Below are 20,829 nucleotides of genomic sequence, written 5' to 3'. Positions count from 1 at the left end.
CTAAACCTTACCCTAACACTTACCCTAAACCTTACCCTAACCCTAACCCTAAACCTAACCCTAACCCTAACCAATAGTAAACTCGCGTGCTTTCAAAGATGGCGGAAGGTATCCAGTATTCTGTAATCTTACCATATTTTTATGTTAAACGACAGTTTTGTTGGATGCCCCCAAGGCTGTACTCATAGCAAAAGTTGAGAAAAATGTATGGAAACGGCATTTTGTTTGGTAATAGCCGCTTGTTAGGTAATACAACGTTCTACCTGTTTATGAAACCTATCTTAAATGAGGATATTCAGAATTCTTTGTACATGAACTGGTGTCGTAAGCTTTACAAATGATCTCAACCAGTTTATCTCCTAAAATTTGTTTATTCCAAGTCATGATTGACTGATTACATAACATTACACGGGTAATTGCAGTTTTGGAGTCAACGTTAGTATTCCTTGAATTGGACACACAGTTGATTTATCTTGTCTTCGAACAGGAGTTCTCTCTTTCAACTTCTAATGTAAGTCTTGCTTCAGTCAAGAAATCTAAAAAAGCACAACTATTTCTGAAGTCAAACTTTCATATGGTTGTTAGGATGTCATACCAAAATACACTGACACTTCATGGTAAACAGGGGCGGTGGGGTAGCCTAGTGGTTAAAGCGTTGCCTCGTCACGCCGAAGGCCCGGGTTCGATTCCCCACATGGGCACAATGTGTTAAGCCCATTTCTGGTGTCCCCCGCCGTGATATTGCTGGAATATTGCTAAAAGCGGCGTAAAACTAAACTCAGTCAGTCAGTCATGGCAAACATACTTGTGTGATATCTTGATCCAGGCAGTGGGACATAGCCTTCATGTTGTTGTAGATCTCAACTGTTTTGTAATACTTCAGGCCTTGAACAATATTGCTCAGGATGCACAATATTTGCACCTCTCTTTCTGTCAGATTCACTTCAACATAAAATATGTATTGTTAATACTTTACGCAACCTGACATCAGTATCAAACAGTTTCTAAATTGGTCGGCTTCACTCCAGGATCTTCATCCTGCTTCTCTTGTGAGGAAAGCTGGCGTGTACAACTTTGTCATCTCAACAAACTTTACTAACAATTATAACATGGAACAACCGCTAGTAATTACTGTCATCCTTTGACATGCTATATCTAAGGCTAAAAAGGAATTGTGGAGGATCACGGTGTGGTAAACAATAGTTTAGAGCTGAAATCTTACAAAGATCTTAAGTGTACCTGTAGATGAAAGTTACTGGTTGGGATTCATTCCCAGTCGTATGATGGTCTAGTTGTTCTAGGAGTTCCAACAGCATAGAGTGGGAGTCTTTTGGAAACTGGTTCATTATGTACACATGTACTGGGGATGGCGGACGGTCCACGGTGAATTGTAAGAATTACATTTTGTTTTACTCATTTGGCGAGGTGGTTTGTTGTTTAACGCCAGCAATATTCCAGCTATATGACGGTGGTCTTACAGTCGGGTATTTACTGGGGAATCCAGTGATCAACATCATTAGCATCGATATACGGAATTGGGATACGATGAAATGTGTCTACCAAGTCAGCGTGCCTGACCACCCAATCCCGCCTCTTACAACAAGCATGGGATGCTGAAGACCAATTCTAACCGGATCTTCAAGGGTACTTTACTTAGAAACGAAAGCTATATTGTATGATATACTGGATTATTTGCCGACAGAGGAAACCCTTGGCGAACAACAACTGTTTTCTAAAAACGGGTGACATTAGTAGATATCTTGTGTATCCATTTATTATAAATGTACGTTCTTCACCGTGATTTCGCTACACTTTATCCGGTAACTAAGCAATTATATGTTTTGTGTATATGTCCATAAACCGGAATTTATAGGCCAGCCGAGCTAACGGACTTCTTTTTCTTGATTGGTTGATGACGTTAAGGTGGTTAAGGTGAGATTTGTGTTGTATTCGGTGAACAGTAATTTCATGATGTTGTCTACGGTTAAATAATGATTAAATAAGAGGTTTTGGAAGTTTCCATTGTTAACGTATTTATTTACACGAATAGATTTCAATATTGTTTGTGTTTTATCTGTGCCTCCATAAATGAGCAAAGATACTGGAGACAAATTTTAACATATGAATAGCAAAATGAAAGCTTACGTCAATCTGTACGCTAACGTTCCTGAGCACGATGTCGGGGTTGATCGTGTTCTCTGTTGAACACCTCACACTGACTGGACTCAAGTTCAGGCTGTCTCCTGGAGATGGCACATAACTGGACAGATTCTGAAAGTATAGTCATTGGTTCAAATGGAACAGCTCACCAAGTGTGCTCGCCTGAGTGAAACAGTTGTAAGAGAAAGACAACCCCTCACCTGGTGCGAGTCTGGCAGGACAATGACAGTAGCAGACTCCTGTTGTTCTATGAGTTTCGAGAACAGAGACGCCGTGGTGACGGAGGGAGCTTCAGTCAGTAGATAGCCTTTCATGGACAGGTGAGACTGAAGGAGGAATACTTTATATACATTACATGGTATCCATCATTTTCAACATGGTTAGAGAGAGAGAGGATTAATATGTAAAGTCACATTATGACTATGAAAGCTGTATGTGTCGCCTTTAGCAATATTCCAGCAATATCACGGCGAAGACACCAGGATGTGTTTCACACATTGTACCAATGTGGGGAATCGAACCAGGGCCTTCGGCGTGATGAGCGAACGCTTCAACCACGAGGTTTTCCCACTGCCCCTTTCGACCAATAAACAACGGTTTACGCTAGCTATATTTTTAAGTTACTCCACTGCAGTCAAGGGTCACGGTTGTCCAGGGCAGTCGTAATACCGGCTCAGCTCATGTATGTATGAGAGATTGCAAAGATACCACGATGTACTTTTCACAACTGCAAAGCATCCCCGTGTGTATCAGATATTCCGTTCCGTTGGTATATGACCAGATGGTGGCCACATCAATACGTGCAAACACCTAGTTGCGGATACAGCAATGTTCAGTAAACTTGGACAAAGTACTCTGACTATGTGTCCCAGTCCACACAGTTGTGAATGGGTACCTCGTCAGGATGGGAAAGCCACATTAACTCGGTGCGCCTACTGGCAGCAAGAGTTGTATGCTCTTCCAGGGAGTTGAGATTGATAATGCGAAGTGCGGTTGAGACTGACATCCTACGATCGAGGGAAAAAAAAATCACCTGTGAGCAGCCTAGCTGGAACTCGGCGCTATATGAATATATTACCATATAATAATACAATAATTATAATATTGCTCATTCAGAATGTAGTGGCACAGACCAAGTGTCATGGTCGTTGAACCTCTCAACACTAATGTCGATGTTCCTGACCGGAGATGTCTGATTACCGATTACGTGGCTGACTATAAGACACCCACTGGTGACCATGCACCCAGAATGTGCAAGTGCCCATTGACGTATATATCCCCCTTGGCCTTGGCTTCTGAAACAACAGCTTTAGACTTCAGGTTTTCTGCATCGATGGTATGGAACGGAATAGAACTGTTAAACCAAGTGGTATGTATTTACAAGGGAACGCTACATTTGCTTACCTTTTCTTGGGAACTCTCTTTTCGCATTCAGGATCTAAAAGATATTGAGAAAGGTATACGTTTTTTACAGTACAGGAAACAAAGAATTTTATAATTATCATAATACTTCAGGGAATTTTCCGTAGTATATTATTTCAATGTTTTGCCTCTACCTGTATTAACTGTGTGGGTTCTATGCGTGCCATCTTGAAGGTTCTGTTCCCACTTCGATTTTGATTGAACTCCTGCATGTCCATGGTTGTGTTTCAAAACTCCAGAGCCTCTTGCAAGGTCATGTAAACACATTTGTACTGGTCTTGAAGTAATAATAAAACGACCGTTGACATTCGTGAGTTTATGCAAATGTGAGACATAAAGTTCTTCTGTGGACTGTTTGCTTCATATGCATTCTTACAGTACAACCAGAAATCATTAAGAATTTAAAGATTGTAACTCACGTATTAAATGTGAATATTAGCATAACATAACTCCAGATTCAAAGACAGGTGAACAGTTTGTATTTTGTCAAGTCACAATGGGCAGCAATGCAGGCTTCAATGCGGCGGGGCATACTACTGTTCAAAGAAGTTAGAAAGTCGTGGGTCTAGCTGTTCCAATATCGGACCACCTCTTCTTTCATTTCAGCAATATTTGTCAGATTTTTCTTATTGCCCCTTTCCTTCATAAGTCCCAATACCAAGCTGCCTCCTGTCAACGACAGTCAATTTTCTGGGCATATCTGTGCCTCTCTGGTGCTCAATGCCATATCCATTTGCAATATGTTTCAAAACACGATAAACAGTTGACAAAGGGATGCCTGTTCTACTTGAAATCACTTTAGCTGATCTGATGTCCTTGTTATAATACTCTAAAATAAACTTCCTCTTCTCTAAATCATCCGTACTGAGGATCACTGAAATTGTCGTCTGATAGCAAGTAAACAAAGGGGGGTAACTCTTCACAAACTAATGAAAAAGGATTAACGGAGTTGTCTCTCTTGAATGAAACCAAACACTTGATAACTGGTCAAGGTTGTTTATACTAGAAATCCAGTTAAACATATTCCTAAAATTCTCAATAATTTCTGGTCATACTATATATAGAACATCGGTGCAAAAATGAACATTTACATTGAGATGAAACTCTTACCTTTGTCTGTATCATGCCCTTTCTCTGGTCTCTCATCTTTGAGACACAACCAAACACATCGACCTTATCTTCAGTCAGAGCCTGGTCCAATAGGTAGTCCACATTTGAAGTGAATTTTTTAACTCATTAAAGTCAATCGACACAATTATATACATATATACAATATATAACATATGACTGAAGGGAATGTGCTGGTGGTGTTGATTGCAACTTCTACATGTACTAAGGCATATGATCTTTTGAATTGCAGTTTAGTTTTCAACTGATAAGAAACGGAAGATGCTTTATAGATGACAACTTCTTTATAATGTTATGATTTGACATTTCGGTTTAGATTCTATGCCATTGTACAAAAAGAATGTATACCGAAACGTTGCATCATAATATAACAAATAAGTCATAAAGTATACCAGATCTGGTTTAAGCAATGATGAATAACCCACATAATTACTCATATCCATGACAGTTCAATGTGATTCTCTGTTATTCCTTTATACGGACATGTTTGCTCTTGGGATATATCTGCATGTTTATTTGTTTTCGTTGAGTGTGGATATCTCCGCCGTCTTCGTATAAGAACGAAATGCATTAGTACAATTTATTGTGTGCATAGAGAAACAAACATGGTATTGTATAACCCACACATGTAATGGCCTCATTGTAGAACCAGAATAGCTAACCGTTACCTTATTGTCTAAAAATCCATGTGATGTTTGATATGGGCCAGATATATTGCTTGGTATTGGTGCGGCTTCAAAACATTAATCACTTAATCACACTTTGTTTGATTATACATACAATCTAGAGGTACCTACGAGGCACATAACCCCTTATGATTCAAATTAATAATGTATGACTAGGAAAGTCGTATCCATGCACACTCGTGCATGCTTTCATTAGCAGTTAGTGAGTGAGTGATATTCAATATTTCAGCTGCATGGCGGCGGTCTGTAAATAATCCCGTCGGGACCAGACAATCCAGTGATCATCAGCATGAGCATCGATCTGCGCAATTGGGATACGATGCCATGTGTCAACCAAGTCAGCGAGTCTGACCACCCGACCCGTTAGTCGCCTCTTATGACAAGCACGTATTACTGAAGATCAATTCTAAAGTGTCGTGTGAACTGTGACAAAGACCAAAATTATATGGCATTATCCACGATGTTTCGCTAGTATAAATAGTCAAGTGAAAGCATTATTAATTGTCACAATTCATATACTATATCAAGATGTCCTTCGTACCTGAGTAAGACAACGACCGTAACAACAATGGCTGCTACAAGAAAGCTGGAACCTACAGAGCCCGCTATGACGCCTACATTGGACGATGGTGTTTCAACCAGAAGAGAAGCAAGAACATCTATCTTCAGCATTATATAACACATTTGTACACAGTTGCAGACATTAAAGATTAATTAATAACACCATAGTCTTAGAAGAACAAGGCATTCCTTGCTTATTCACTTCTTCACTGCGCTGCTGGTTATCAGAATGTAGAGAAACATAGTTTTCGTGTGAGTCGGATGACACGTGTCCTACGATAACCATATTGTCAATGGAATATTTTCATTTGAAAGGAAAATAGTGGTGACAGTGTTACTGAAGGATATGCTAAATTATAGAGTATGTGCTATGTTCAGCTGGCAGTAACTGAATATCAACTCTAATTAGTTGAACATGTTTGCAAGTATTTCGAGGTTATTCGATGACTGTAAAGTAATTTGGATAGTAGTTTGAAGAAATGATATTGACGCTTGTCATATACATGAATATTGACCCTTGCCATGCACGGGGAAAATGTCCGCCTATTAGCATGTAATCATGTTATAGTACGTGATGGTTCCAATTACTACACAAATGATGATTTAATGACAAGCTAGGTCTGTCTGTGAACAAGTCAGATGCACGACAGACCTTTTCTTACACACTCACTTACGAAAGGCACAGCTGTACCAGAGGCGAAAGCGACCCCACGAATGTCGTAAAACTATATACATCTTATTACACGATGTAATAAATGCCATGGTGGGTCATGTGATTGAAAGTAGGCGTTGGGGTAGCCTAGTGGTTAAAGCGTTGGCTCGTCACTGCGAAGACCCGGGTTCGATTCCCCACATGGGCACACTGTGTGAAGCCCATATCTGGTGTCCCCGGCCGTGATATTGCTAAAAGCGGCGCAAAACTAAACTCAGTCAGTCAGGCAGTGTGATTGAAGGACTGAAGAAATATTGAGCATTTTACTTTGTGTACATGTGTGGTGAGTCCACCCATCGCTGCATGCCATGAGGCAGGTTCCGTTGACATTGTGACAATCGCTGGCGTCACGACATTCTCCACATTCCCCAGTACAGTTGACACCGAATGAACCAAGACTACAGACTGGTGAATAAACATCTACACATTACATTTGTAACACGAAAGATGCGGATATTGTTATTGCAATGTGTTCTATGATATTCATTTAGCACATCATACATGTACCGACCTATCAAAATGTACTCTGAATGTAGGAATTTGTGTCGAGGATAGCAAGTTATTAAATGTTGTGTTAGCTTGCAGTTGGGAATATTTAAACAAATATGTAAATTATGGAGATGGGTAAGAGAAAGTAGTAAATATTATTAAACATGTCCTATGCCGTCAAAGTACGGTAAACGGTGACCACTGGATATTTATAAGTGACACCTTTTGATTTTCAGTGGACTTGAAGTGGACTTTACCACACTGATCAATCAGTAGAAAAGCAATCATCCACTTTTTTAGCATCCTTCATGTTTCGTGATTCCCGCAATGTTAGATCTTCACATTGTTCCAAGTAGCCGTGTCTGACGTGACAGAAGCCGTATGTAAGGAAACGTTTATTTGTGTTTAACACATTATAACTACTTTTAGTCTGAATATTATTACTGTTACAATCTGACATATATTTTGGAATAAATGCATTGCATGAACAAGTTCCTAGTCAAACCAAACATAGTTTCGATGCTTTCTTTAAGAACCCGTAGCAGGTTTGATACAAATTGTTGTTGACTCTTACCCTGTGAACAGTCTTCACCCTGCCACCCCCGACTCACAGCCAGAGTCACACCGTCCTGTATCTTTGGGACAGATGCCCGACCCTCCTTCACACATCCGGGCACAGCAGTTACCCACACAGTCAGCTCCGTATTCTAACCCCTGGGTGCACACTGCATGTAAAGAAACTGCCTTTAGCCTTCCATGTAAGTATACATGATTTACTTGGTTTGCCTTTGGACTTGTTTGTGGGGGACAGGGAAGGATATGCTCACCTCATTGAGAACTCCATCTAACATACCTACGAGACAGTGACCCGTGTAAATATATGCTCATGGTGTTGTTGGAGCTGGAGAACGTAGTCTACATTTGCCTTAGTAATAGCTTTGGTTAGGTTAGGTCTTTTTCTTTTTTTTTGGTTATGTGTGTCTGGGTGGGGTGGGGGTGAAGGTGTCTTCTCTTTACATACTTATTCCACGGGCATCTTGCAAATATGCCCAACATTGTAACCTGCCAGTATGTATGTCTACCTTTATACATGTGACGTTCCTTTACTGTTATGTGTCGACACGTTTTTCGTTTTTTGGTTGTGTGGGTGTGTGAGTCTGGGTGGGGTGGGTGTCCCTCTTGGTGGGGAGGGGGGGTGGAGGTGTCTTTTCTTTACATACTTATTCCACGAGCATCTTGCAAATGGGCCCAACAATATTGTAACCTGCCAGTATGTATGTCTACCTATATACATGTGACGTTCCTTTACTGTTATGTGTCGACACGTTTTAGACCCTTTATGTGTTATCAATTCCTAACTTGCATTAGCCTTTATATGGCTGAAATACTGTTCACATACTAACAGATGGTTTGACCCGTGAAGATCCGGGTTAGAATTGATCTTCAGCAACCCATGCTTGTCGTAAGAGGCGACTAACGTGATCGGGTGGTGACTTGGTTGACACATGTCATCGTATGCTCATGCTGGATTGTCTGGCACAGACTCGATTATTTACAGCCCGCTGCCATATTGCTGGAATATTGCTGAGGGCTGCGTAAACTCACACACTCACAGTTGAGTCCTGCTTCTACTGATGTCTCCTTTAGCTTTTTTTCAATTTGCATCAACAGTGTGATAAAGTGGGTAGACTAGAAAGGATTTTATCCAAGACCAAAGATCGAACCTAACCTGTTCTACAGTCATTGCCCTTCCAGCCGGGCTTACAGCCTCCGTCACACTTCCCTGTCACGTGATCACAGCTGGATGACGACGTTCCACTGCAGTTTCTGGCAGAGCACAGGCGAGCACAGTTGTCTCCGTAGGTAAATACGCACTCTGAAACGATTTGATCAACACAATAGCAGAGAGGGAACATGTAAAATCTGATTATAAACACTTCATCTGAGGTTGGGTGCTTGTCGCGTTTGATGTACTTGAGGGGCAGTAGGGCGGCCGAGTGGTTAAAGCGTTCACTCGTCTCACCGAAGACCCGGGTTCGATTCCTCACATGGGTACAATGTGTGAAGCCCGTTTCTGTTGTCCCCCGTCTTAATATTCCTGGAATATTGCTAAAAGCGACGTAAAACCATACTCCCTCACTCACTTGAGGTACTTGGAGAACACACCAGCCTGATCGATAAGGTTAAATTTATTGGAAATACTTTCATTAAACTCGGGTTCTTACTCTGTGTGCAGTCTATGCCATTCCACCCTGCCTTGCAGCCGCCAACACACTCCCCCGTGGATCTGTCACAGCTAGAGTTGTCGCCCTTTGCAATTCCTGTCTGAACACTTCTGATTGCAGTTTGTTCCATAACTGCCATAGATACAAGCTGAAAACATAACGTTTTTCATGTTCAGTGAAACAACCCATATTTCTAATCCCAGTTACCTCCTGCCTTTGATTCTTTTGAATATTTGTAAAAAACTTTTAAACTTGTAACTTGTTCAAGTCTGAAATTATATGTATTATCAGTGTATAAATAGTTTAAAAATCTTATTTGTGCAAAGACTGGCTGTCCAAAAAAGTAGCCAGTCCTGCGGCAAGACGAGAAATGTTCGTAACATTTTAGTTAACCGCCATTAGACAAGTATTGCTGGAGCGTAGTAAGACTAGGCGTGATTGGTTTAGCTGAATCAGTTCAGCCGATAGAAAGCGAACTTGTAAACTAGGTTCGGAAAACAGCCAAACGGAAGTAACTCTGTCGTATCAATGACATTATCATAGGATATTCGTAAAGCGCACATATCCACGCAACTAGTACACGCTCAAGGCGCTGATATTTTTTTCCCCTCAATCACTGGATGTCAATCTCAACGGCTCATCGTATTATCAATCTCAGCTCCCCGGGGATCATACAACTGTTGCAGGCGCACCGAGTTATTGCTGCTTTCCCATCCTTGCGAGGTACCCATTCACAGCTTGGTGGACTTGGAAACATGGTCACAGTACTTTGTCCAAGTTTACTGCTTGTTGCTGTCCCCGCAATTGGGCGTTTGCACGTATTCACGTGACCACCATCTGGACATATACCAACGGATTCGTGGGTTCTTTTAAGTCCACAGGGTTGTGTAAAGTACACTGAGGATTGCGACAACACTGAAAGCGTCTGACTCCAAGGTATTTACACCCAGTCACAGGTGGGCTCGATCCGGACACCTCAAGCTCGCTGGATCACTAGTCTGGCGCCTTAGCCAGCTCGCCCACCATGCCCCATGACATCTATAACATATGTTACATGAACAAAACTACCCACCTGTGTCACACCTTTCTGTTTGAAAGCCTGGCAGACAGACTCCACTTGGACAGACGCCGCTGACGTAGTCACACACATTGACGTCACAGTGGCAGTAGTCGTCACAGTCAGCACCGAAAGTACCAGGGCCACATACTATTAAAGGCATGGCGTGATTAGTTGATTGAAGGCGCGAGTCCCTATTGTAAAAGTAATTCAAGCATACATGTATTGCCGCACTGTAGTAATGGCGCGTAAATCATACCTACAGGGGGAATTTTCATAACTAACAAACTAACATATACTCCCTATCAAAAGGTTAGACTCACTAGTGTAAATATAGCCACTTACTTCAGTCAACTGTTCTAAACTAAATTTTACAAAATATACCATTCAGTTTAAAGGTATTGTTTACAAATGAACTGATGCATTGTAAAACACATTCGTAACGTTGAAAAAAATTATTGTCATGAGTTCAATAAATGATAAAAATCAGTGAAAACTGGCGAATTCTTAACAAAACTTTACACCATAACGCAGCTGTTCCCATGCACGATATTTGCACATGCTTTTCAGCAATTTGATGCATGATCCTCGTACAATTCATCTGCATAAGGCCTGCACTTGGTTCCCCCCAAGTTACTGGAGAAATCAATATTTGATGTAACCATATATAAATACATACCATATGGTGAGTGCTTTGAGTGAGTCTAAAATTTTGATGGGAAGTATATTTGACAACAATGATGCTGAGAAAGCATTTTTTACCTGCCCGTTTGCATGTAAAAGCTTATGTAACATTTCAGTCCTCGACATCACAGAAATCCAGGATAGGTACGTTTACGTTGTTGATTTCGTTGTTTACAGTGGTAGTGTACAGGACTAGCGCCCTCTACCAGAACACCTAGCCTTCAAAGCATCAGGTATGTTTGTCCCGTCCCTGTTCCCTGTCACGGTGTAGCAGTTGACTCCATGAGTTGGGGAGAACGCAGTGTCAGCCATGTATATATGAATGCCGTTACGCCGAATTTTATCTGTAATATGTGCACATCAATTCACAATTAATCCAATAGAAATGTCAACAAGGTTCTGTTCAACTGTATTACTCCTGGAATATATTGTTTTAAGATTTCCTTTAATGAAATAAGGAGCATGATATGGTGTAACTATAAATGATTACCAAACCAAGCCTCTTGTCAATCTCCAACAAGTCAGTGGATCCACAATACGTATCTGTAAATTGAAAAAAAATATTCTTTTAGAAACGTGACTTGTGTCAATGCATTGTAAGGTTAAGAGGTTTAATAATTGATTACACAAATTATTACACAAAGCTATGAGTGTAAAGTATATGTAATAATTGTTTTAATGGTTATAAAATGATAAATTAGATGAGTTGCTTGCTTTCCTATCATGTTGCATACTATTTATTATTTGTTTTGTTAGTGTATCTATGGAATGGAGAGGTATTCAAATAAGCCATTGTTTACCAATCCTGGTCCAATTTGTTTTGAATAAAATATGTTAACACTAAAATAGAAGAACTGGTATAATTGGATAAATACCGCCATATAGCTGGAATATTGCTGAGTGCGGTGTAATACTAAACTCACTCACTCAGATATATTGAGCTGACATTACATATAAACTAGTAATAAGTAAACTTATAATACATGGGAATAGTATACGTAGATCTAGGTGTAGAACTGAAAAGAATGAACATGATATAAGCATGTCTAATACACTTGCATGTTTTGAGCTCAATAGGTAAATTACTTACATGATGAAGTTTTACGTCCAGCAGAAATATTTTCGTATATTGCCTACTCCTGACAGGGTTTTGAAAATCACCTATTTGCTACTAACACAAGTTCTCATGAGTAGGACCCATGAAGCTCGATCAGAACTTTTAAAGTAACAAGAATATGTTTTCAGATTTATTCACTGTTAATTATCTCTAGGCCTACATGTTGATGTTTGACACTGAGGAGGAGCAATTAGTGCCCATAATGCGATGAAAAGACCCTTAAGCCCATAACAGCCAACTGTTGTCACTTTGGGTACTCACATTCAATCTGCTCATTTCCACCTTTCACGGGTCCCTTTGATGTTGGCAATGTAAACAAATAAAACAATGGCGACCGGATCACGTCCACGCGAGACTACCTAAATCATTATAAAAACACACAGCTGACATTTTAGGTGTATAGTGTATGTTGTTTTTGTTGTATAACGCGGAAAGATATTGTCAAACTGTAATGTTAGATTAAGATTAAAAAACAACAACAAAGTGTTTTTCCCGTGAGTCTTTGCGAGACGCCATTTTCATAGCCGCCTCAGTTTCCCTCAAAGCACTGGAAGAGAGAATTCGCTACCTGGAAAAGAGAGATGGAATGTCTGCGAAAAACTCGCAGTACCACGACCCTGTCAGGTAAGACCAAGTTATTTTGTTGTCAAATAACGCTTAATGAATTATTATTTACTTAACTTACAGAAATCCGGATTGGTAAACAAGCTAATCTGTCGAATTACAGCCACTGGCCATAGGGGTATTCGTCCCTATGCATTATTCGACTTACATGTTAATTTGGTGCAGCTAGACATATGTCTTGAATTTATTTAATATCCGTTTGATATTGTTCATATTTTGCACATGGGTCATGAATCATCTCAGCTACAAAGACATAATTTCCGTTTTATTTTCAATTCAGTGCGTGTCATGGTTATGGCAATTTTTTAACATGGCGGTCTATGGGGAAAGAATTGTAACTACAATGCGGGAAATTATGTATCTGTGACTAAGATGATTTCCTAACAACCTGCAAAATTTGACAACCAAATATGGAAAACGGAATTAATGAAAATTACACAGCTACACTAAAATAGCATGCAAGTCTATGAGAATTTTGCCGACTGACGTATATTTAAGTCCGATGACTGTATAAGCAGTTTTGCTCGAACTATTTTTAAACGATGGTGAAGTAAAATAAGTCTATCTAAAAATATACTACAATTTGAACAATATAGCAAATAGATTATATATTAATGGATTTGTTTTATTCATTTAGGCTATTGTGAGGAAACATGTGTCACGACTACTCCTGGAGGAAAACATCACCCTCTCTTATTGAAGGTATGTGTTTAGGGTACTACGAAATATAGACATAATTTCACTTTGAATATTTTATTATTATGCTTCCCTAGATACATTTTCACAAAATGAACCATACTAAAGTTGCATTTGCAAATGGATTTGAATAACCGGTAACTTAATCATGATTTCAAATAGGACCAAATAAATCTTAACTTCACACCTGTGTGAAATTGCAGTCAAACTGACCCCTTGATTTTACAATACCGTAATTACTCCAAGGTTATGTCACATGAGATTACTAAACTCCATTCATCAGGATGTTTATGTCAGGCCGTTCACTTACTGATTGCATAACCTAAAGTGATAAATCTGTAGTTTGCTTGTTGGTATAAATGTCACTGCAATTGTTTGGGGTTTTTTAAAAACTCAAATGAATGAATGGAGAAATGCAACGAAAAGTAACGTGTTAATGTTGTTGTTTTTTCAGCAAAGCTGATGATGAGTCTGGAGACCGTATAACGAATGACCAAGGATGGTCAGCAGGAACATGTGAAGGTAATTTTGACCTATCTGTAGTGACTTTCATTATAAATAGTAAATAATTTCAAATTAATAGTGTAGAGACAAGGTTTATGGATGTCAACTCCTTTATTATGTGAAAACTTGTTTCAGAGTGAATGCTTACCCCTTCGTCAGGTGTAAGCATTCACTCCGAAACATTGTGTTTTCACATAATAAAGACGTTGACATCCGTAAACATTCATGTCTTGTATTATTCACTTCAAAATACACCTCAAAGAATAAATGGTGTAAACATACAGTCACTACTGGGTGAATATACTTGTGCCTTCAACAATACGACTGACTGACTGAGTTTGGTTTTACGTCGCTTTTAGCAATATTCCAGCAATATCACGGCGGGGGACACCAGAAATGGGCTCAATACGAACTGCAAGAGATTGAATATAGCAATTTGATGAAAATCTATTACTAGTACCATTATTACTATATAGAAAATGCAATAAATGTTCAGATATATATATAACGTATTACTACCTATGGTCTGGGAAGCATGTAACTCCAGAGCAAATATTGTATAGATTGTGTGTCCTCTTTAGAAAATAAGATATTTCATTCGGTCAATGAAGTGTGATGGATTGCATAATTTGAGTTTTGAGAAAACTAGTGCAAAGTGTGATTGTTCAATTCTCTTTTATTCAAATTTCCTTTTGGATTACTCATTTTAAATCATCCTTGGCATTATCAGTTTCTTGTTGATTGATGTTTGTGTAATTTATCAAAATAATCTAGTAATTCGTTATTACCTGCCATTTTCAGAAACTTGCACAACGCCTAAACAGACTTGCATCTATCGATTGGCCAGATAGACGAAAGAAAGGTAGCGACAACACTCACAATAGACATGACATCACCAGTCGTGAGTGACGAAGATGACGTCAATTAGTTGCATTCCGTCCCCTTTGTCTGGGAGTCCAGCAAGCTTAGGGCATACACGACGACACTGAACTTGGAAAGAATCTACACCTCCACTGCCCTCGTCATGGCCCAACGTGAGGACGAGGATGAGGCATCCAACCAACCGGAGGGATCTCCGCCTAGGGATGCCCCTTATTGGGCTAACTGACCAACTCTTGCAATATAATTGAATTTATTTTCAATTTCATAATGTAATTTTTATTTTATTTTATTTTTGTATTGTAGGCTGTATGTTGTGTTATTGTATGATGTATATCATAGTGGATGTTTGGCGATAGTTGTGACATAGAGTGTGTGGCTGAATGCCAAGGCGTGCAAATAAATGTCCGATGCAGCTATGTTTTATTACTGTGTTAAGTTGTATGTTATTGTTATTTTTCACCATTAGCGTGATTTTTTTAAATAAATTTCATATCTAACATGCTATTTCAAGATAATAAGTGAATGAAAGTTTAACTGATGAAAAATTACTACTTTGTTATAAATGATATATGATTTCTTAAACTGGATTGAGTTATGCCAAAATGTTTGCCCTGTTTTTTAGTGCTATATTACTAGTTATATGTATGATCCTTATTTGCCTTAAATGCTAATTCATATTCATGTTGAGAAAATAAAACAATGAATTTTATTATATATTCTGTTTTTCTTTAAGTAAATGTCATGATAATAACAAATTGCTTATATTGTTTTTAACAAGAGTTTATGATATGAATAAAGAAGAATGGTTAAATTTGGCTCTTTGAAGCGCATATTAAAGAAAACCTGTGAACCTGAAATTGAAACCGGTAACTGAAACTATGCGGAAACCATGTCGGATTGTTGGTAACTGAAACTATGCGGAAACTATGTCGAATTGTTGGTTACTGAAACTATGCGGAAACTATGTCGGATTGTTGGTAACTGAAACTATGCGGAAACCTGTTGGAGTCTTAATAACTGAAACCTTGCGGAAACCTGATGGATTCAAAGTTAACTGAAACTCAACGGATACTTGTCGGAGTGTGGGTAACGGATACCTTGCGGAAACCTGTTGGAGTGTGGATAACGGAAACCGTGCGGAAACCCTTAGAAAGTGGGTAATTGTAAGTTTCCGTTATGGCGGAAACTCAATGTAAAAGAACGGAAACTCACTGGATTCTAGGTGGAAACTTAAGTTTCAGTCCACTTTCCACCAGGTTTCCGCATTGCGGAAACCAAGTTATTTTTTGCTGTGAGCATAACTTATTTGAATATTGATTCATTGGTATACATGTTTCATCCTATTACAGTTTTGAACATTTTCTATTCAAGATGGGTTTAGTCCAAGCAGAGGGGAGGTCAAAGACACATGGTGAGATTACTGTGACAACCACGAGTGAAACCAGCCTATCAACAGACCTTACCACGAACAACTTGCAGCTATCCACAAAGGTAATAAACCACCAGGTTACATTATTAATACTCGTGAAAGCTAACATATTTTCGTGATTAACCAAGTATGACAAACTAATGAAAGAAGATATAACATTAAGGATAAGAGAACTGGCCTCTGTTAATTTTATACTTAGTTTGGTTTGGCTTAGTAAGTTGTTTTTTTGTTTTGTTTTTTTTAAATATCTCTTTCAATAAATTACATGGCAGACACCATGAGGCTGAGGTCATTATTATTATTAGTATTATTACTGCATTCATGAATGGCCAATAATAGATAAATATTTGTGTACACAGACAGACAGGCCTCGCCAGGTGAAGATGATCAGAGTTAATGCACACTTGACTACAGAAATTGTGACATCCTATTTGTTGAATCACCCCCAACTGCAAGAAATATCAACACAGACTCACCCAGTTGTTGTTCTTCACAGGTAAAATTGTCACTTTATTGGAAAAAATGTTTTGTGATGAAGGAATTGTATGTAAAAGCCAGTAACTAATTTACTGAAATTATTATATTGCAGTGAAACCGACAGAAAGCTTGCCGTCTCTTTCTGCATTATGGGGAATATTCTCTCCGGTATTCGTGAGGACACTTGTGTTGACGTCATCGGCCATGTGAGAACATTCCTCAGATGTTGCCCTGACCTTCAGTTCAACGAGGTAGGGACAATATAGTTCTATTTACCATAGATCATCAGTCACAATATAATATGATCTAAATCACATCTGACATATTTCAAAATTATTCTCCCTTGCCATTCTTTCCAACATTTGTTTTTTTTCTGAGTCTATCGACGTTGGTTCTATTATATATCTGCAAACATAATGCGGACAACATATAACAACCAGTATCTCTGACGATGACGTGGCATTGGTAATATCAGTAATATTTATTAAATGAGCGGTACTATCGAATAACCTAAGATGATCAATTCAAAACATTTTGAACAAACCAAACAAACAGAGTGAGTGAGTGAGGTTTTAGTTTTACACCGTCTTTCAGCAATATCAAGGCGGGTGACACCAGAAATGGGCATCACACATTGTACCCATGTGGGGAATCGAACCCGGGTCTTCGGCTTGTCACGAAAACACTTTAACCCCTAGGCTATCCCAACGCTCCACAAACAAATAGAAAAAAGAACAGAATCAGAATTTTGGGTGCCGTTTACATACTGTCTGTCGAAAATAGAAATTAATATTAGATTTTCTAAGTCCCAGACTGTTCCAAATTTGTTGACAGTGATTTTTGTATCCTTGCCATAACTAATGTTGAAGGCTTGTACGACACTATGGGTACTCATGGCGTAATGCGATATAGCCTTTGACATTGTCTCTAATCGTGGTGAAATGTGATGTTGTCTATGGCCATCAAAACCATCACTGATCCAATATGAATCATTTCCATCGAGGAAACGCGTAAGCTGTCTTGGGGATCAAACTTCTTTCAATGTCCTGATTTTGTTTTGTTTTTTCCAGAATGATGTGCAGATGTTTCATGACTTTGCCCTGCAGTGTATTCTGAGAACAGATCCTTCAAATACCTATGCCAACATCTGAACTCAACACCAGACAGTCCCAAAGGACAACATCACACCTACGAAAAGAACGAACCTATTACCATATTATTCAGTCCCATAAAAGCGACACCAATATATATCTATTAGTGAACACTTTCCTTATTATTCAGTGACAATGCCTTGAAATGAATCGTAGGAATGAATTACCAGCATTGCCTCGAACATAAATACCGATAATATGACGACCTTTGTTATTGAACCATAAACATCATTTTCAATTCAGGAACAATTGGTTGAGTGTCTTGATTACATGGAAAACCCGCTTACATGTATCTAACATGATATAGCACCAATCATGCGGTGAAGGTGACACAATTTACCCCAAAATCAAATCAGTACGGACGATTTGTACTTGTTCTACATTATTTCACATTGATTTGTATTAGTTCCACAGAATTTCACATTGATTTCTACTAGTTCCACAGAATGTCACGTTGATTTGTACTGTGTCAGCACATTAACTTGAATAAAATCTCATTTTTGTATCCATTATGTCTTTTGTTTGACAAGGAAAGAACGTTTATTTTTTTACAGTAAATACAAACATAACATCCATCGAGGTTGCCTGTTTAATATTTCACAAATCTTTTGAAATCTTACAGATGTTTATTGTATATGGCATGCAAACACTGCTGCTAGATTTTCAACCATTGTATCCATAACTTTTGTCCATTTAGATAGTGTTTCCTGTAAAATACAATTATTCGTCTGAGTAATTGGTATTTAAATATACAATGATTAGTTACTTATTACACTTCAAGTTGCTATCTGTATTAAGAATCGGATTTCTGTACATTGTCTAGATAATCACAATGACTCAGGATCGGAAAGAAGATAGAGGTCTGTACTTCAAGTGATAAAATATAGTGTACTGGATCCGTGTCCTTTAAGGGCAACACTGTGAAATAAGATTGACAATTTAACAGCCGACAAAACAACGCGGTTGGTAGCAATGCGATGCTCCGATACATTGTAACCTATGTGAGAGTTTAAAGCAAGAGAACGGAATCGAACCCGTGTCCTCGTGACGAGCAAACGCTTCATCCATCATAGTACCCATATATTATACAAAAACATTAAAACACACAGTTAATAGGAAGGGTATAGGATTTGAAGCACTTCGCTTAGTGGTCTTGTCCTGGCCTCAACATCGCTGGATCTCCTCTTGCCATGGTATCAAAACTAGCACTGTGCCTTATAATGGAGTGCATGCAGCAAGAGAATAAATGACACTTAGTGGTTCCAGTCAGAGAAACGATACTATCTAAATGAAGCATTCACAGAAGCAAAGCATAGCATAGAAATACACTCTGACTATACTATTATCGATCACTGAGCGGAGAAATAGCTATTCCTCAACATAGAATGTATGGTTTGTCATTTTGAAACATTTCGTCAGTTCCCGGAGGATTATTGAAGTCCTAATGCCTGTCAGTAATTGCATTCATAATGTTCAAGACACAGGTCTCGATTCTCTTGTTTATGGTCAGCGAGTTTTCTGTGTCTTTAGTCAGCGATTTATCTGTGTCTTTAGTCTCCTCTTCCTTCACAGACCTGTGATTCCTGTACAGCGTGTTAACAGAACAAACAAATGTTAACGTTACATTCAATATATTTTAATTCGCACATACAAGTTTATGTTTAAATATGAATAGTCATCGCTTTATTGTACACCTACCTGCATGGTCTACAATGTAAACACAGATACACCCCAAACGCTAAGATAAGTGTCAGCGCCACTCCGACAAGCCCACCAACGAGAACACCTAAACCGGTTATCTTTGTAAACGAATGGGTCATTTTGTTGTGAAGTTTCTTCTTTGATTCTGAAAATGTAAATCAGATTGGCTCTTCCAAATGATTCAATCAGAATGTTGTTAGTGAGACAACTTTCAAATGACGTCATTTAGATTTGTCTCTTATGTCACCAAGAAGAGTGAGTGAGAGAGTTAAAGTTTATAATCACATTGGCAGTATTTCAGCCATAGCGTGGCTAAAACTAGTTATAAATACATGATAAATGCTGTTAAATTATAGAAACCGGTCGACGAAGGACGATAAAAAAAAACAACTAGAAACAAGAATTAAATGAGAATCTATCTCTAAAATTGGATTTCAATCTGGACAATACAATATAGAAACGGGCTGAATATCACCAGCAACTGAAGGTAGATCACCATTCTAGGGACCATGGAAACTTAAAGTTCTTTTGCTATCTGCAATGACCCTAGCTGGATTTACACTGGTCATCCTTCAGCCGCTGGCGATTGTATTGAGGGTTAGCGATTTCTTAAAACTACAGATATACTACGATTAAAAAAAAACAACAATTGACTTTAAAAGTTTTGGGACTCACGTACCCTCTCAGGAGGACAATAATTTTACAGACCTTTAACTCCATTTTAAACCTACGAATACATTTGGTAAGTCTCAACCTGGGCTATATTATGTATAATATTTCAATAATAAATATTGATGACTCAACAAGACAAACTGCAGACAATATTACAATGATTAACGTCACGGTGTATTCTACCACTGACGCTTTGGCAACTAGGTCCGCTAAATCCATTTCTACAATGCAATGAGATGACCTAAACATTGATGTCGCCTTTTCTGACAAGTTCGGTTTTAACAACAAAACCATCTTTGCAGTTTAAAACAAGACTGTGAGTTGTGCGTCATCTTAACCCACCGTCTTTTCACGGATCCAGCTGCCATCCTGCCTCGCATCCATCTGGACAACTTCCGGTCTCGTTGTGGCCCAAGCTGTTGTTACCACATTTACCACAGGCGTTGTTGCAA

At 38.8% G+C, this 20,829-nt stretch overlaps 3 protein-coding genes and 1 long non-coding RNA gene across 4 annotated transcripts; 1 reads left to right on the top strand and 3 right to left on the bottom strand.

Annotated features, from left to right (window-relative positions):
• Window positions 1-993: 993 nt before the first annotated feature.
• Window positions 994-3,844, bottom strand: LOC124271263. The gene is made up of 5 exons (XM_046706365.1): window positions 3,717-3,844; window positions 3,565-3,598; window positions 2,361-2,486; window positions 2,146-2,271; window positions 994-1,059 (listed from the first exon to the last, which is right to left on the bottom strand). The coding sequence occupies exons 2-5, from the start codon at window positions 3,589-3,591 to the stop codon at window positions 994-996; spliced, it is 345 nt and encodes a 114-aa protein (XP_046562321.1). The 5' UTR covers window positions 3,592-3,598; window positions 3,717-3,844.
• A 3,902-nt stretch (window positions 3,845-7,746) lies between these two features.
• Window positions 7,747-10,768, bottom strand: LOC124271262 (scavenger receptor class F member 2-like). Its single transcript, XM_046706363.1, has 4 exons — window positions 10,456-10,768; window positions 9,384-9,531; window positions 8,888-9,034; window positions 7,747-7,883 (listed from the first exon to the last, which is right to left on the bottom strand). The coding sequence occupies exons 1-4, from the start codon at window positions 10,531-10,533 to the stop codon at window positions 7,747-7,749; spliced, it is 510 nt and encodes a 169-aa protein (XP_046562319.1). The 5' UTR covers window positions 10,534-10,768.
• A 5,528-nt stretch (window positions 10,769-16,296) lies between these two features.
• Window positions 16,297-18,513, top strand: LOC124271269. The gene is made up of 4 exons (XM_046706372.1): window positions 16,297-16,438; window positions 16,736-16,872; window positions 16,966-17,104; window positions 17,924-18,513. The coding sequence occupies exons 1-4, from the start codon at window positions 16,319-16,321 to the stop codon at window positions 18,002-18,004; spliced, it is 477 nt and encodes a 158-aa protein (XP_046562328.1). The 5' UTR covers window positions 16,297-16,318; the 3' UTR covers window positions 18,005-18,513.
• Window positions 18,514-18,582: 69 nt separating this feature from the next.
• LOC124271270 lies at window positions 18,583-20,137 on the bottom strand. Its single transcript, XR_006896991.1, has 2 exons — window positions 19,703-20,137; window positions 18,583-19,587 (listed from the first exon to the last, which is right to left on the bottom strand). It is a non-coding gene; the product is annotated as an uncharacterized LOC124271270 (long non-coding RNA).
• Between the last annotated feature and the right edge of the window lie 692 nt (window positions 20,138-20,829).

The sequence above is a fragment of the Haliotis rubra genome, unplaced genomic scaffold (genome assembly GCF_003918875.1).
Source record: "Haliotis rubra isolate DU_JTF1 unplaced genomic scaffold, ASM391887v1 Scf1590, whole genome shotgun sequence".
In the NCBI taxonomy this organism is placed as follows: Eukaryota; Metazoa; Mollusca; class Gastropoda; order Lepetellida; family Haliotidae; genus Haliotis; species Haliotis rubra.
Note: the sequence above shows the minus strand (reverse complement) of the source record. Positions and strands in the feature narration are given on the sequence as shown.

Coding starts and splice junctions, on each gene's coding strand:
- LOC124271262 (XM_046706363.1), bottom strand. CDS start 10,533: ATGTGTGTGACTACGTCAGCGGCGTCTGTCCAAGTGGAGTCTGTCTGC. Junction 9,532..10,455: donor AACAGAAAGGTGTGACACAG/GTGGGTAGTTTT, acceptor TTATGTTTTCAG/CTTGTATCTATGGCAGTTAT. Junction 7,884..8,887: donor GGGCAATGACTGTAGAACAG/GTTAGGTTCGAT, acceptor CTTTACATGCAG/TGTGCACCCAGGGGTTAGAA.
- LOC124271269 (XM_046706372.1), top strand. CDS start 16,319: ATGGGTTTAGTCCAAGCAGAGGGGAGGTCAAAGACACATGGTGAGATT. Junction 16,873..16,965: donor CCAGTTGTTGTTCTTCACAG/GTAAAATTGTCA, acceptor ATTATATTGCAG/TGAAACCGACAGAAAGCTTG. Junction 17,105..17,923: donor CTGACCTTCAGTTCAACGAG/GTAGGGACAATA, acceptor TGTTTTTTCCAG/AATGATGTGCAGATGTTTCA.
- LOC124271263 (XM_046706365.1), bottom strand. CDS start 3,591: ATGCGAAAAGAGAGTTCCCAAGAAAAG. Junction 2,487..3,564: donor AAGAGAGTTCCCAAGAAAAG/GTAAGCAAATGT, acceptor TTCCTCCTTCAG/TCTCACCTGTCCATGAAAGG. Junction 1,060..2,145: donor ACGTTAGCGTACAGATTGAC/GTAAGCTTTCAT, acceptor TGTACACGCCAG/CTTTCCTCACAAGAGAAGCA.